A 14,664-nucleotide genomic window follows, 5' to 3' on the forward strand; every position below is an offset into this window, starting at 1 on the left:
ATTGTTCATGATTTCATAAACATCTAAAGAAAAATATATTACAATTAAAATATGTTCTCCAAGGAGGAATCTTGGAAAAAAAAATCCCATATTTAGTCACCCACAGCCAAAGATGAAGATGTTACACAAGAGTTGATTCAGTCAGCAGTAAAGCAACATTTGTACTCATCTCTTATATTATATTATATATATATTATAGAGTATAATGTTGCACAGCAGAGGGAGGAAAAGGACAATCATAAAGTTTAAGCTCTTTGCTGAGACTGCAAATATTTAATTTCTTTAATTTTTTTTGTATAAAGATGGTGACAACCTAAACCAGGGGTGTCAAACTCTGGCCCTTGGGCCAAATTTGGCCCGCAGTGTCATTTTATTTGGCCCGCGAGGCAATACCAAATTATTATATTATTATTGTAAATTAATGACATTGATGTGTTTTTTATTTGAAATTTGATTTTGCATGTCTGCACTATTTAGTTATATATTGTATGTTTATAAGCATTGCTGGTTCCATATTTAATGTTAAAGCAAAACATGTTTGGTATATATTAAAAGGTTTATTTGTTCAATGTTTGCCCGCGATTTTATTCAAGTTTTAAATTTTGGCCCATTGTGTATTTGAGTTTGACACCCCTGACCTAAACTGTCATTTTTCTGAATTATTGATGTTGAAGCTAAGAGTATTTAAGAGTTCAAGGAATAGTTATGACCGTGGATAAGCACCCAATACAAATCTGATCTATCCCTCAACGGTTCTTAAGATGGATTTAAAGATCATCTTATCTTTAGGATAGGAAACAGCTGCACCACAGGAAATGACAAACGTGGCATGTGAATCCTGAGTAAGAACAACTCAATTTTGTCATGTTTGTTTTGAAATCCAGAAATCAAATTTCCTCCAGGAGGTCATCATAAAAAACAACTCTACATAAAGTATTTCAAGACCAAAACCTGACAGCATGGGAAAGAATAAAACCAGAACACAACATAACTACCTTCTCTAAAAGCAAAAAAACAAATTTAAAAAAAACCCAGCATAACATCACAATTCTCTTCTGTCAAACAGCTGGTTAACACCAAGCGGTTTTAGTGTGTTTTCTTGTTATTGCCCTTTTTTTTACATTTTACTCACTGTAGTCTTGTATTAAACAGGGGCCTCCAGGGGCCACTGCCCCTGTGAAGAAGCCCTTGGCCCCTGCTGTGGCCCCCGTGTCAAATTAATAATAAAATGATACATTTATAATGACGAACGACTGAACAATTCTTACCTATTATTTGTTCAAACGATATCTCATTGTACACAAAAAGGAACCCAGAATATGTACATTGTACGATAGTCTAATTGTGCAATAAAAGCTTGTGTATACATAAAAAAAACAAAATTCTCACTGTGCTGCACTTTCAAAATAAAAAAAATAATTGTGCACAAAAATGAGAAATGTCATTGTCGTACAAAAATAGTTATTGTTAGTAAGTCTCATTGTTTCAATCAATGCTTTTGTATCTTCCAAATATATTTCAATGAGATTTTTTTTTTAAAAGAAGCTAAAATAAAGGTTTTGAATGCTTAAATATCATCTTTGCCGTTTTTTAATGTGCCCCTCTGATTAAACACTGGCCCCTCCTTGGCCCCCACAGTAAAACTGGTCTAGAACCGCCACTGGCTAGAAGTGTGAACAACACAAAAATATCTTTTGTGCAGAATAACAGTTACACTGACATAAATCATAAAAAGAAATGAAAAAAAAACCCCTCAATTGGAATAAAATGTAAATATATATAAACACTTTTCCAATTGCCCACAAGTGTCATAAAAATCAAAAAATGATTGTCTCCACATGCTATACATATTGAACTTTTTGTATGTTTAGAACATCTACTTGTACCCTCTCCTGTCCTCTCCTCTCTGGTCTGTGTAAACAGATTTTCAGTGAATATTTGTCACGTGACCGTTCGTCTCAGCAGAATCAATAATGGCTTCACAGTGTCTCTGAGGAGCAGAATTTAATGTTTTTAACAGGATCTAGTTATTACTAACGGTTCATTTGTTGCAACGTTTTAAATGAGACATGTAGAATACAGTGATTTGGTAACGCTTTATATTAAGGTCCTTGTAATAACCATTAATTAACAAGTAATAAGGCCCTTGTAAGTCCTTACAAGATGCTTATTAACATTATTGTGTGTTTATAAGCTTATATAAGTGTTAATAATGGCATTACAAACACCCATGACCCACCCATTATGTCTTTGCCATGCCTTTATTAATCTTATTTTGTTTGCTTTTTGATATTAAAATATACTTTATTGCTCATCTATTATAAGTTAACTATAAGTTAACTATGCTTTTTGCAACCACCGGATCTAAAGCGAGAACAATGCCTTATTACTTGTTAATTAATGGTTATTAAGGACCTTATTATAAAGCGTTACCAGTGATTTTGACAGAAATATCAAAAATTTAAGCTTCGTTTTGGTTACCTTTTCTAACAGAAATATACATAACCTATGATCTGTTCAAGGACTGTCGGAAAGTTCCCTGTTTTTACAGTTTCTTTCTATAGTAAAACGGTATAATTTTGGCAAAATGAAAACATAAGTTTCAATCCCAATGCTGGGGTTCAGAAGGTGAAACACATGCTGCCCTAATAAAAATAAAGGTGGGAGAGTTGTGTAAGACCTGCACATGTAGAAATGCAAAACAAAAAGCAAATCATATTTTCAAAAGAAGTATTTACTACATTTTCAAGGGACTACTTCAGTTAAGTACAATATAAACACATTTTAATTTAAAAACTCTTGTAATTGACATGTCCATAGCAATATTTAACTTTCTGGAGTCTGAAGTCCACATATTAATGCTCTATGTGGTGTGAAGAGCCCTCCTTGTTCTAAAACTTAACATTAATTAACCTAAATGTAGAAAATGTAGATGAAACACATGAGGAGGTGTTTGTATGTGGTGTATAATGTATACTACAAAAAACTAGAAACAAAGAGAAACATTACCCTTCAACCAAATCCTATAAAAGTACATGAATTTTGGTTGAAAATAATTTGGTTGAAATTATATACACAATATAATTTTCCTTAATATTTCCTTTTGTTTTATAGTTCTCTTTATGGCACTAACATAACTTTTCCAAGATGTTCTGAGAAAGACAAGCTCAGGTAAAAAATATTGCTTTAAAAGTAAAACTTCCCTCTGGAGCTGACATTTAATTATTTTTGCATCATTATTTAACACCCGAAAAGTTGCATTATTAAAACATGAAATTGTTTACCAAGAAAACCAGAAATGCATCTAAACAAACACTCTTGAACATCCATGAGAGAAAACACTGATTTCTAATAACACCCACAAATTAACAACACTCTTAAAACCAAACATACTTAATCTCCAAGTCCAAAATTCAAATTAAATTCAATGACATCAATCATTATTCAGTTAAAACTCTCATCAGTTAAAGCATCAACAAAAAAAAAAAGAGGAGAAAGTCCTCAATATTCACATATTCCTCCAAAGTTAAATACAAACTAAAATCCAACACTAAATGTACAGAGAAACTTGTGTTTCACTTTGTGTGTGAACAACAAGTTAGTGTTCACGTTGTGATAAACAGTGCAGGTCAGTTCAGCAGGTTTTAGAGTTACTCCTTCCTCGATTCTGCGTCCTCCTTCATCTTCTGCTCCTGCATGCGGCTGCGAGTGGAGCCTGCAGGAAACAAATATGTTAAATATGTGGACGTTTGACTGACAGCACATAAAGAGGAAGAACCGAGAATATCAGATCACTTACTCATCTCTGCAAGCTTCTGTATCAGTGTAGAATCTCCTCCGGATTTGCTATAAATTAAAACAAGTGACGATAATTAATTAACATATGCATGCATAACAGGGCAAATATAGTGTTTTGAGTGAACACTGAGTTCTTGACTTTGACATGCAGTTAGGAAATCAGAGCATTTTCTTCTTGTGCCACTTTATACTTCTACTCCACTACAATTCAGAGGAAATTTATTGTGTTTCTACTAGAGCTCAATTACTTCACAGCTTTTGTTACTACCCTGTAAAAAATAATCTGTTTAATTTACGGAAAAATACCGGCAGCTGTGGTTGCCAGAACCTCACCGTAAAAATTACAGTGAGTGGATTTTCTATTCTAAATTTAAATGTAAATATCAGCAAAAAATGTCATTTAGACTGAATAATCCTGTTATTTTTCAGGGTTATTGTGTCATTCATTCACACATCATGGTATTTCTCCATAAATTTTGCATGAAAATGTTATATTTTTACAGCAAAACTGTGTGTTTCTTCCAGTTTATGACAGTAAAAGTAAAAGTTTTGTGCTATTCTTTGATTTACGGTAATTAAAAGTGTCTAATACGGTGATATACAATTTTTCATATACGCCCCATTTCTGATGAATTTGACAGTGTTTTACTGTTATTTCTACAAACATTTTTTACAGTGTAGTTACGTCACATTATAGGATTTCTGCAAGCAAAATGTGTTATTATTAGCCGATTGATTAAATGCGTGAAAATTTATTGGCAACTACTTTGATAATTATTTGTTATTTTGCATGCAAAACTATTTCTTGCTTTCAGCAACTAAGTATTTTTTTTTTTATTATTAAATGCCTTTGAATTTGAATGTACATTTTCCTGATTATACTAAAAAGACTTTTACTTGTAATGTACCATTTACAAAGTAGAATCAATACTTTTACTTCAATAAATGATCTGAATACTTCCTATTCAGATCCAGATCATCTTAATTATGTTTTCAGAATCAGAATATCTTTACGGTCATTGTCGCATATACAGCAAAATGAAGTGCATTCCTGTCGGTGCAAGATTAAAAAATAAATGATGAATGAATAAATAGTAAGAAAATTGTGTGTCTAAACAGCTCTCCCTCCTCACTGTCCGCTTTTAAAAGGAATCTTAAAACCCATTTTTATTCACTGGCTTTTAACTCAACATGAGCCGTTGCTCTGTTTTATTTTTTGTTTTTATTTGTTCTTTGTGGTTTTTTAAAATTAAGATTAATTTTAAAATTGAGATTAATTTTAAAACTCACTTTTATTTACTGTTTTTTGTTTTACCCAGCATTAGACTCGCTTTGTTTTAGTTGTCATTGCTTGTTCTTTGTTTTTATTGTTTTTATTGTTGGTCTGTCCTGCCATGTACAGCACTTTGTATCAGCTAACGCTGTCATAAAGGGCTATATAAATAAAGTTGATTTGATTTGATTTTGAAGGCAATACATTAAATTTGCAAAATAAAGTGACAAAAATCGCCAATAAACAGGGCTAAACCACAAAATACTCCCCAACAGTGACAGACGCATTTTACTTAAAAGGTGCAGTAAGTCTCCATGTTTCTCAGCTCCTACAGAGACTGACCTCTGGTGGTGAGTTCTGTGCACTACAACTAAAAAAATACACAACTCCCTACCAGTTTAATACATAGACCAGGGGTGTCAAACTGATCCAGGAAAGGGCCAAGTGGGTGCAAGTTTTCATTCCAACCAAGCAGGAGCACACATGACTCCACCCATCTAATCACCTGGGCTGTCTTCACTCGTTTGATTTGTCGTTTCAGGTGTGCTCTTGCTAGGTTGGAACAAAAACTGGATCAGTTTGACACATGTGCTTTAGACCACATGTGTCAAACTGATCCAGGAAAGGGCCAAGTGGCTGCAGGTTTTTGTTCCAACCTAGCAAGAGCACACCTGAAACGACAAATCAAACGAGTGAAGACAGCCCAGGTGATTAGATGGGTGGAGTCATGTGTGCTCCTGCTTGGTTGGAATGAAAACTTGCACCCACTTGGCCCTTTCCTGGATCAGTTTGACACATGTGACATAGACTGAAAGGCAGTGTCTACTGAAAATCCTACCATCCAGATTTCTAAAGTCCCTGGTACCTTAATAATACTGTGAAGTCATAATAAGACAGACTGTGACCAACCTGCCGTCAGCCTCGTCTATCCCGTCCATGTCGAACCTCAACCTCTTCAGAGGCTTCGGAGTGGAGCCCAGATCCAGAGTCCTCTTAAAGGAGCGATCGCCGCTGTTCACCATCTGGTTGATCTTCTGGAACCGATTGGACAGCTGCACATGAAAACCAAACGGATGAAACAAAAGTGAGTGGGGGGGGGGAGGTAAAAAATTAAATGCAGATTACACTTTAATGTGCGACAAAGCAGAGAGAAGAGTCTCTTACCCCGAAAGATTCTCCGATTGATACCAGCATTCTGTAACGGAAAAACACACAAATGAGAAAAAATCATGTGCCAATTTTTTATTAAAGACAATGTCAAGGATCATTCTACTTCACAAGTGCAGTTGAATAGTGTCGTCTCTCTTTTCTGCAATTATATTAACCCTTCTTTCAAAGATCGCAAAAAATACAGTTTATCTAAGAAAGAAACTGTAAAAACAGGCATTATCGTAAAAATGTGAACTTTCTGACGGTTCCTGAATAGATCATAGGTAACAAAAGTTTCAGTTTTCTGAAAAAGTAACCAAAACAAAGATTTAAATTGGGATGTTTCTAAAAAAAGCACAAATAATAAAACGTTCAGACAGTCCTTGAACAGATAATAGGTAATGAAAGTTTATTTTATAAAAATATTTTTTTTTCCAGTTTTTTATTGAAATTCAAGCAGTTCAAGTCAAATGAACAGCTTGAAAGGGTACAAAGGTAAGTGGTGAACTGCCAGAGGTAAATAAAAAAAGGTAAGCTTAACCAAAACTGAAAAATAATGTACATTTCAGAATTATACAAGTACGGTAGGCCTTTTTCAGGGAACAAGAAATGGGTTAACAACTTAACTCTATGGAGTCTTGGGCTATTTTGTCCATTTTTTAATTCTTTTCATGTGTTTGTAAGTCATTTTGTGTCTTTTTTTGGTCATTTTGTGTCTTTTTTTAGTCCTTTAGTCCAACATAAAATGTGATTTTGAATCTTTTTTTTACTTTCAAAACACTATCATGCTCAATAAAGAATTTTAAATGTTGCAAATGTGCATTCATTTCAGAGTACACTGAGACATTAAACTGCATCATTTTCAATTAAATTCTGGAAAAGTTGGTGTGTTCTAAAACTTTTGACCAGTAGTGTATATATTCTATATATTGCAGCAAAATACAGAGAAACAAGGAGTAAAATGTAAAAAGGAGCAAAAAAAACCACCCTGAAACGACTTGTCAGGGTTCAGATGGTTAAACTGTGTGAAATAGAGCAACTTGGAGCTCACCTGGAGCGAGGAGTCATGATCCCCGGGGACATGCGTGGACTTTTCAGAGGAGAGATGTACACGTTGTTGCTCCCGGGCACACGTAGAGGTGAGTTGGGGAACTTGTAGGGGCTGCGTGGTATTTGTGGGATCGGGGAGAGAGTGGGTGGCTGCAAAAACAAAACAGCAACAATGAGACAATAAACTGGCTGTGCACATTTAATGGACTGAGCCTGACTGAAAGTCAAACGGTAGATCCTCACCCTGGTAGAGGCATACTGCAGGATGTTGGTTTTCAGCTTCTGCATGAACACTTGGTTGTAGAAGACGATGATGGAGTCATAGTGGCCCTCGGTGATCAAAACGTGCTTAAAGGTCTGCAATATACAAAAAATGTTCAAAACAACTCAATAGAAGTATGAAGACAAGAGCCTAAAATGAGCCTAATGGATGAAAGAGTTATTTATCGTGCTATCAGTTATTGGAATAATTGCCCACTGAATATACGTGAACTGAATAGTATAGTATCTTTTAATTATTACTTGAGAATGCACTATTTAAATTTGTGAGTAGTGAATTAACATATTTACTGTATGAAAGTGAGAATTAATGTAATAGATATGAATGTAATAACTTATTCTGAATGATTTCTGATGACGTATATAATAATGTCTACAATGTTTAATTGTTGAGTGATTTTTGTTTTGTCTTGTGGACCCCAGGAAGACTAGCTCCTCCCACTTTTGGTGACAGCTAATGGGGATCTTTTTAACAATAAATAATAAACAATAAACAATAAACAATAGACGTCACCTCCTGGTTGGTGTTGGGCATGTTCTTGTAGGCTGTGACTATGGTCTTGAAGCGCAGATCAACACTCTTCACTTTACATATGGCATACATGGCTGACATCATCAACTGCAAGAACAATGAAAGCACTTTGAGATTAGAAACAGAACAGAACAGACAAACCACCAGGAAAGAGTTGCAGAGAGACAAGAGTCAAGAAAAAGACAAAGTGTAAGAAGAGATTAAGGGGAAATGAACTCTGGTGCATTTTGTCAAATAGTCTGTTTGGTTCTTGTGTGTTAAAGCTCAAACCAACTCTAGTGCAAACCAAGAACTGAACTTTGGTCCATTAAAACTTGGAGGTCTTAATTCGCATCAGAGTTCTGATCGCTGCAGGTGAGAAAGCAAAACCAAAACCAAAAAGAACCAAAAAAACAGAGCATTCTGGGTTGAATTTGGACAGAAATTTGAGAATCAACAGCAAGCAAGCTAGGTGGTCAGGCGATTACAGAACACAATCGCTTGTGGCTACAAATAAACAAAAAGTCTTATGAGTAAAGTCTAGTTTAGTCTAAAAGAAATATTTAGCGACAGAATAGTGACTAATGGATTCTAATGGAAAAGCGAAAAAGCTTCACCAACAATACTTAAAGTCTGCAACACTGAGTGTCAACTGGTTCTGTCATATATTCTGTCCAGCAAATCGCCAACAGTGTGACGTTTGTTTACAATGATTGGTGTGCTTGATAAAACTCAGTGTGGAAATCTGCTTCCTGCCTGACACAACAAACAACTACAGAACGTAAACTAGTTTTTACTAAGGCTCCGTTTACATGATGACGGTCTGAACAGAAGACGCAAAAGTGGCGTCACGTCTTCACTTTTTATTCCTCGTTTAGACGAGCGTTTTCAGGAGGAAATCTGCTGCATACGGTGACGCAAAAGTGTGTGGAATTGGATTGTATGCAGCCAGGCGGCATCACTTAAAGCCATAAGAGCATCTTTGGGCATGTCGAAGTTTTCACGCCACACATTTTCATCAGCTACTCCTTCCACAAAGTTCTCCACCATCACTAGATCTCCCAGGTCTCGTTCACAGCCGTCTGGCTCGCCTCCGACGAATTGCTGCATCCAGAATGTGATGGAGGTAATTCCAGATCCTTCTCTGTTCACTAATACTATCTGTACATATCCTGTACATTTGGTGGAAAGACTCCTGTAAGTTTATTAGAGCTGCCAGAGCAGCTTGAAGGTCCCACCATGGAAATAATCCCACGTTTGTTCATTTCCTGTACTGGAGCATGTATGTGACGTAAACACATACGTGACGTGAGCAGATCAGATCAGAGTTTTGTGTCTTGTCAGTGTAGACGACACGCTACGGAGGAGAGGATTTAACTTTTACACTTTGGAGGGTGGTTTCAGATTTTTGCGTTTTTAAGCCCCAAAACGCCGTCACCGTCTAAACGAAAGGCACTTCCCATAAAATATTTTGACGTTTTTACCCGCAAGCGTCCTCGTGTAAACGGGGCCTTTTATTTTTTAGATTCTTGATATTTAAACAATAAACATTAACAGCACAGTGAATTAAAATCATGTCTCATGGACAAATGGGCAGACAAGCTTTACTGAAGTTGATTTGCATGACAAGTATCTAAACTGGTTCCTAATCCACGTTTCTATTGTTTCGTTGAAGTTTCTCTCACTACTTTGCAATGTCTGGTTCCTGTATGCTAACTGCATTAAGTAAATCACTTCATCATGTAACTTCCTCCTGTTCTTTGATCATGTAAGACTGAAACTCTGTATATAAGGAAGAAAAGTTGACTTTGTGGAGAGAGATTGCTGAGACTCTCTCCGTGTACACGTCACTAAAGGCTTTGATTGATCACACAGGCTCATTGCATTTTTCTTCAGAGAAACACTCAATATTTTGGGAAGAAACTGCATCTACAAATTTCAAAGATATTATTTTAAAATTTCATCAAAATTCATTGTTGACCCTTGAAATTGTAATTTGGTATACAACTACAAAAAATTATTTGGGTTTTTAATGTAGCCGTACGGAAGCCCTGAACCGCAAGTGAAGAAATTTTTTTTTTGAGATGTTATCTTGTTATTTCGAGATAATATCTCATTATTTCGAGATAATACACATATGTAAAAAAAAAAATAAGAATTTAAAAAAAAAAATCTTCCAAAATGTATTTTTTCTTCAGATATTATCTCATTATTTCGAGATAATATCTCGTTATTTCGAGATAACACACCTATGTAAAAAAAAAATTTTTTTTTTTTTTACATAGGTGTGTTATATCGAAATAATGAGATATTATCTTGAAATAACGAGATATGATCTCGAAATAACAAGATAACATCTCAAAAAAAAATTTCTTCACTTGCGGTTCAGGGCTTCCGTATAGCCGAGTAGTAAAGCTGCAAATATTAATTGGTTAGTCAGTTTTGACTAATTTGATACTACTAATAGGGGAAAAAAGTTTTAAACTGAGATAGAAATGTACAATACACAGCAAGTAATACAAAAAACAGTAGCAGCACATATTCTAAACAAAATTTAAATTGAAATAAAATAGCTTTGGGGTCTCTTTTTGGTTTTCTTTTGCTTTACTCAAGTGATTTATAGTACAATACAATCCTTCAGTGAGTATTGAATCTAACCTGGTCCAGGTGGCGGTCTCTCATCAGCTCGTGTTCGTGCTGCAGAGTGTGCTGGAACAGGGTCCATATGATCGGCTCCAGCTCCGGGTGAGAGGACAGCAGGTAGGAGCAGAGGATCTTCAGCCTGGTGTAGGCCAGACGGTACACTGAGAGAGAGGAAACCACAGAGATAAACACTGAAGGTGGTCTGGACACAACTGTAGCAGTACAGTGTCTTTACTGTTATGAGAAAGTATGGATGATGCACCAGTATTAAATGTTTTAAGAAGAATGAATAAAAAAAAAAATCGGTAACACTTTACAATAACCAACAAAGTGGTGTTTATAGATGGTTTATAAACCAGTTATTAACCATTTACAAAGTGCTATACATATTTAATCTTTAAATGTTTTAAACCGATTTCTCAAAGGTATATGAATCATTTCAAAATCATAAACATACTTAATATGGTGTTAAAAATGTTAAAATGAGTGCAACCAAAACTATTAATAAACTATTAATTATAATTTAATTGTTTGTTAATGGTAAAATAATCTATAAACTTACATTAATATACCATATATTTGCCATTTATAAATTATTTAGTGGGTTAAACATTAATACAAATATATATTTACCATTCTAAATGTCCTATATACAGTTTATAAATGATGATTAAACATTAATAAACTGTCTATTTACCATTTATAAATGATGGTTATTGTAAAGTGTTACCAAAAAATCGAATTTCTTAGATTTCTTCTTTCTTTTTTCCTTGTTTTTCTTTCTGTACAGAAATGAAGTGAATCACGATCCCAAGAAAAACAAGACACATCGTGAATTTGTATGATTACACCAGTGGTTGACGTATTTCAATAGAAGCATTAAGAAATATAGTGACTCATGTTATTATTTTAGTCATTTCCAGTTTGATATGAAGGTAAAGTTATCTAGAGCAGTAGTTCTCAACCTTTTTGAGTCGCGACCCCCAATTTAACATGCATGTTGTCCGCGACCCCGCTCACTGAACAGAATCTCACACGCACAGTTCAGATCAAAAAAGGACTCTAATTGACCACAAAATGACCAAAATTGACCACAAAATGATTAAAAAAAGACACAAAATGACCAAAAAAAGACACAAAATGACCAGAAAAATACACAAAATGACCAAAAAAAGGAAACAAAGTGACCAAAAAAGACACAAATTGACCACGAAATGATAAAAAAAGACACAAAATGACCAAAAAAAGACACAAAATGACATAAAAAAACACACATTGACTAAAAAAAGACACAAAATGACCAAAAAAATACACAAAATGACCAAAAAAAGGAAACAAAGTGACCAAAAAAGACACAAATTGACCACGAAATGATAAAAAAAGACACAAAATGACCAAAAAAAGACACAAAATGACATAAAAAAACACAAATTGACTAAAAAAAAGACACAAAATGACCAAAAAAATACACAAAATGACCAAAAAAAGGAAACAAAGTGACCAAAAAAGACACAAATTGACCACGAAATGATAAAAAAAGACACAAAATGACCAAAAAAGACACAAAATGACATAAAAAAACAACACAAATTGACTAAAAAAAGACACAAAATGACCAAACAAATACACAAAATGACCAAAAAAAGGAAACAAAATGACCAAAAAAGACACAAAATGACAAAAAAAAAAAAAATCACAAAATGACCAATAAAAAAACACAAAATGACTAGAAAAAACACAAAATGGGCAAAAAAAAGACATTAAATGACTAAAAAAGACTAAAACACATTAACACATGAACACTTTAACACAGTGGAGACAGAGCTGACTTCCAAAATGATTTGGCGACCCCCAGAAATCTTCTCGGGACCCCAATTGGGGTCGGGACCCCAAGGTTGAGAATAGCTGATCTAGAGAAACCTGATGTTTAGTTTGTCTTGAGGAAAATTATAAACTGAACCGAAAGAAAACCAGCACCGACGGAAAATAAATGATATGAATGTCATCTTACATTTCTTATAGAACAGGCTGAGTGAGTTGGACTTGGGGAGTCGTGGGGTCTGTCCGGCGGGCTGAGAGGACGCTTGAGAGCTGGGCGTGGCCGGGGACTCAGGATGCAGGACACGATGGCCCGGACGCATCGGGGACAAGTATCTGTCAGGACAATGGGAAAAAAACCCCATTAATGTCAATTAAAGTTTCCAATAAATATACACCACAAATTAAAGATAATTAGAGGGTTAAGAACAAGGAATAAGAACAGGTTTGGGGCTCTTGTGTGTGTGTGTAAGTCATGGAATTTAACAGAAATGTTTTTTTTAAATAACCATGACGCTGAACCATGACTTCATTAAAGCAACGGGCTCTTTTGCTTATGACTCACAGCGGTTTCACAACAGCTAAAAATGTTTTACCGTCTCTGAGCCAAGGTTATAATAGTTTCGGATTTTTCATTAGTTTTAGTTTTAATTTCGTTGTGAATTTTTGTCTTCAAATTCAGCTACTTTTAGTTAGTTTTTATAGTGAGTTTTCTTGTTTTAGTTTAGTTTTTGAAAAATGCTTAGTTTTAGTTTAGTTTTTATTAGTTTCAGTGTTAGTTTTAGTTTTTTTTGTAATGGGCTATATGTTGGATGCCAGATTGAAAGAGGTCATAATAAATTTTGCCTTTATTTCCTTTGGTTTATCATCTCAGCCCCAATAAGATTATTAACTCTTACAGTTCTGGGTGTTTTGAATTTTGGTTCTAGTGTAAACATCCCAGTCTCAGTAAACATATTCACCATGTGTTGCATGTTCAAATAGAAACACTGAATTATGAATGAAAAAAGTTGACAAAAATGAAAAAACTAAGGACATTTTCACTATAATTTTAGTTAGTTTTAGTTAGTTTTGTAACCACACAATACAGTTTCAGTTAGTTATCGTTTTTTTAAAAACTTTATTTTTATTTCAGTTAACGAAAATGTTTTTCAATTCTAGTTTTCGTTATTTCGTTAGTTTTCGTTAACTATAATAACCTTGGTCTGAGCTGCTGCATACCAGCAGCTGAAAGACAGACGGACAGACGGACAGACAGACAGACAGACAGACAGACAGACAGACAGACAGACAGACAGACAGACAGACAGTTAGTGGGACTCACAGGTCAGCGGCGGTGTGGTTGTGCTGCAGCGGTTGGCTGAAACTAGCCGGGGTCTCCACCTGCTCTGCTGCTCCGCCCTCATGCTCCTGTTTCAGCAGGTCAAACAGTGGTGAGCCCTGTGGAAACACACACACACACACACCATTAATTTGCATTTAACCAAACAAGCAGTGCTTTCAAATTGTGGCTGAAAGACAGTTTTTACTGTCACAATTTCCACCACAACTGCAACACTTGAACAGCTTAAAACGGAAAAATGTAAATAAACTTTTTCTAGTTTCTGTGCAAAGTCAAATCATATCTATGAGCTGATAAAATACCTGCTCCTTATTTTATATTGACCCAAGGACACTCCCTGTAGTATCAAATCTGATATCAGTGAAAGGCAGATGTGGAAGAAGTATTCAGTTCCTTTACTTAAATAAAAAAAAGTACTAATACCACTCTATGAAATTACTCCACTACAAGTAAAAGTTCTGCATTCAAAACTTACTGAATATATTATTAGATTATTTGTATTGGTGCATTTATGTTAGCAGAAATTACATTTTGTAACGACAAGTCCTTTTAACTACTCAACATGTTATGATGAGGTTTTATTTAAAAAATGTTTAATCACTTTAAATGTATCATGTTTTTTATGTTAAATCTCGACCTGAATATAATATATACAATATTTACCTCAAAATGTAGTGAAGTAGAAGTATAAAGTTACATAAAAGAAAATGGAAATACTCAAGTAAAGAACAAGTACGTCAAGATTGTACTTAGGTACAGTACTTGGTTAATAATAATTCTATCTAAATAAAACCTGTGACC

At 34.7% G+C, this 14,664-nt stretch overlaps 1 protein-coding gene across 1 annotated transcript in view; it reads right to left on the reverse strand.

The window, feature by feature from the left end:
- Positions 1–2,715: 2,715 nt before the first annotated feature.
- The window catches only part of rb1 (retinoblastoma 1), a 37,459-nt gene continuing 25,510 nt past the window's right edge, over positions 2,716–14,664 (reverse strand). The window contains exons 18-27 of the mRNA XM_059351824.1: positions 13,846–13,961; positions 12,715–12,857; positions 10,719–10,864; positions 8,064–8,168; positions 7,514–7,627; positions 7,272–7,420; positions 6,236–6,266; positions 5,981–6,123; positions 3,800–3,846; positions 2,716–3,715 (exon numbers count right to left, since the gene is read on the reverse strand). Of these exons, the coding sequence (XP_059207807.1) occupies positions 3,651–3,715; positions 3,800–3,846; positions 5,981–6,123; positions 6,236–6,266; positions 7,272–7,420; positions 7,514–7,627; positions 8,064–8,168; positions 10,719–10,864; positions 12,715–12,857; positions 13,846–13,961 (1,059 nt within the window). The 3' untranslated portion in view covers positions 2,716–3,650. The remainder of the gene's footprint in view (positions 3,716–3,799; positions 3,847–5,980; positions 6,124–6,235; positions 6,267–7,271; positions 7,421–7,513; positions 7,628–8,063; positions 8,169–10,718; positions 10,865–12,714; positions 12,858–13,845; positions 13,962–14,664) is intronic.

The sequence above is a fragment of the Centropristis striata genome, chromosome 15, assembly GCF_030273125.1.
Source record: "Centropristis striata isolate RG_2023a ecotype Rhode Island chromosome 15, C.striata_1.0, whole genome shotgun sequence".
NCBI classification, from domain to species: Eukaryota; Metazoa; Chordata; class Actinopteri; order Perciformes; family Serranidae; genus Centropristis; species Centropristis striata.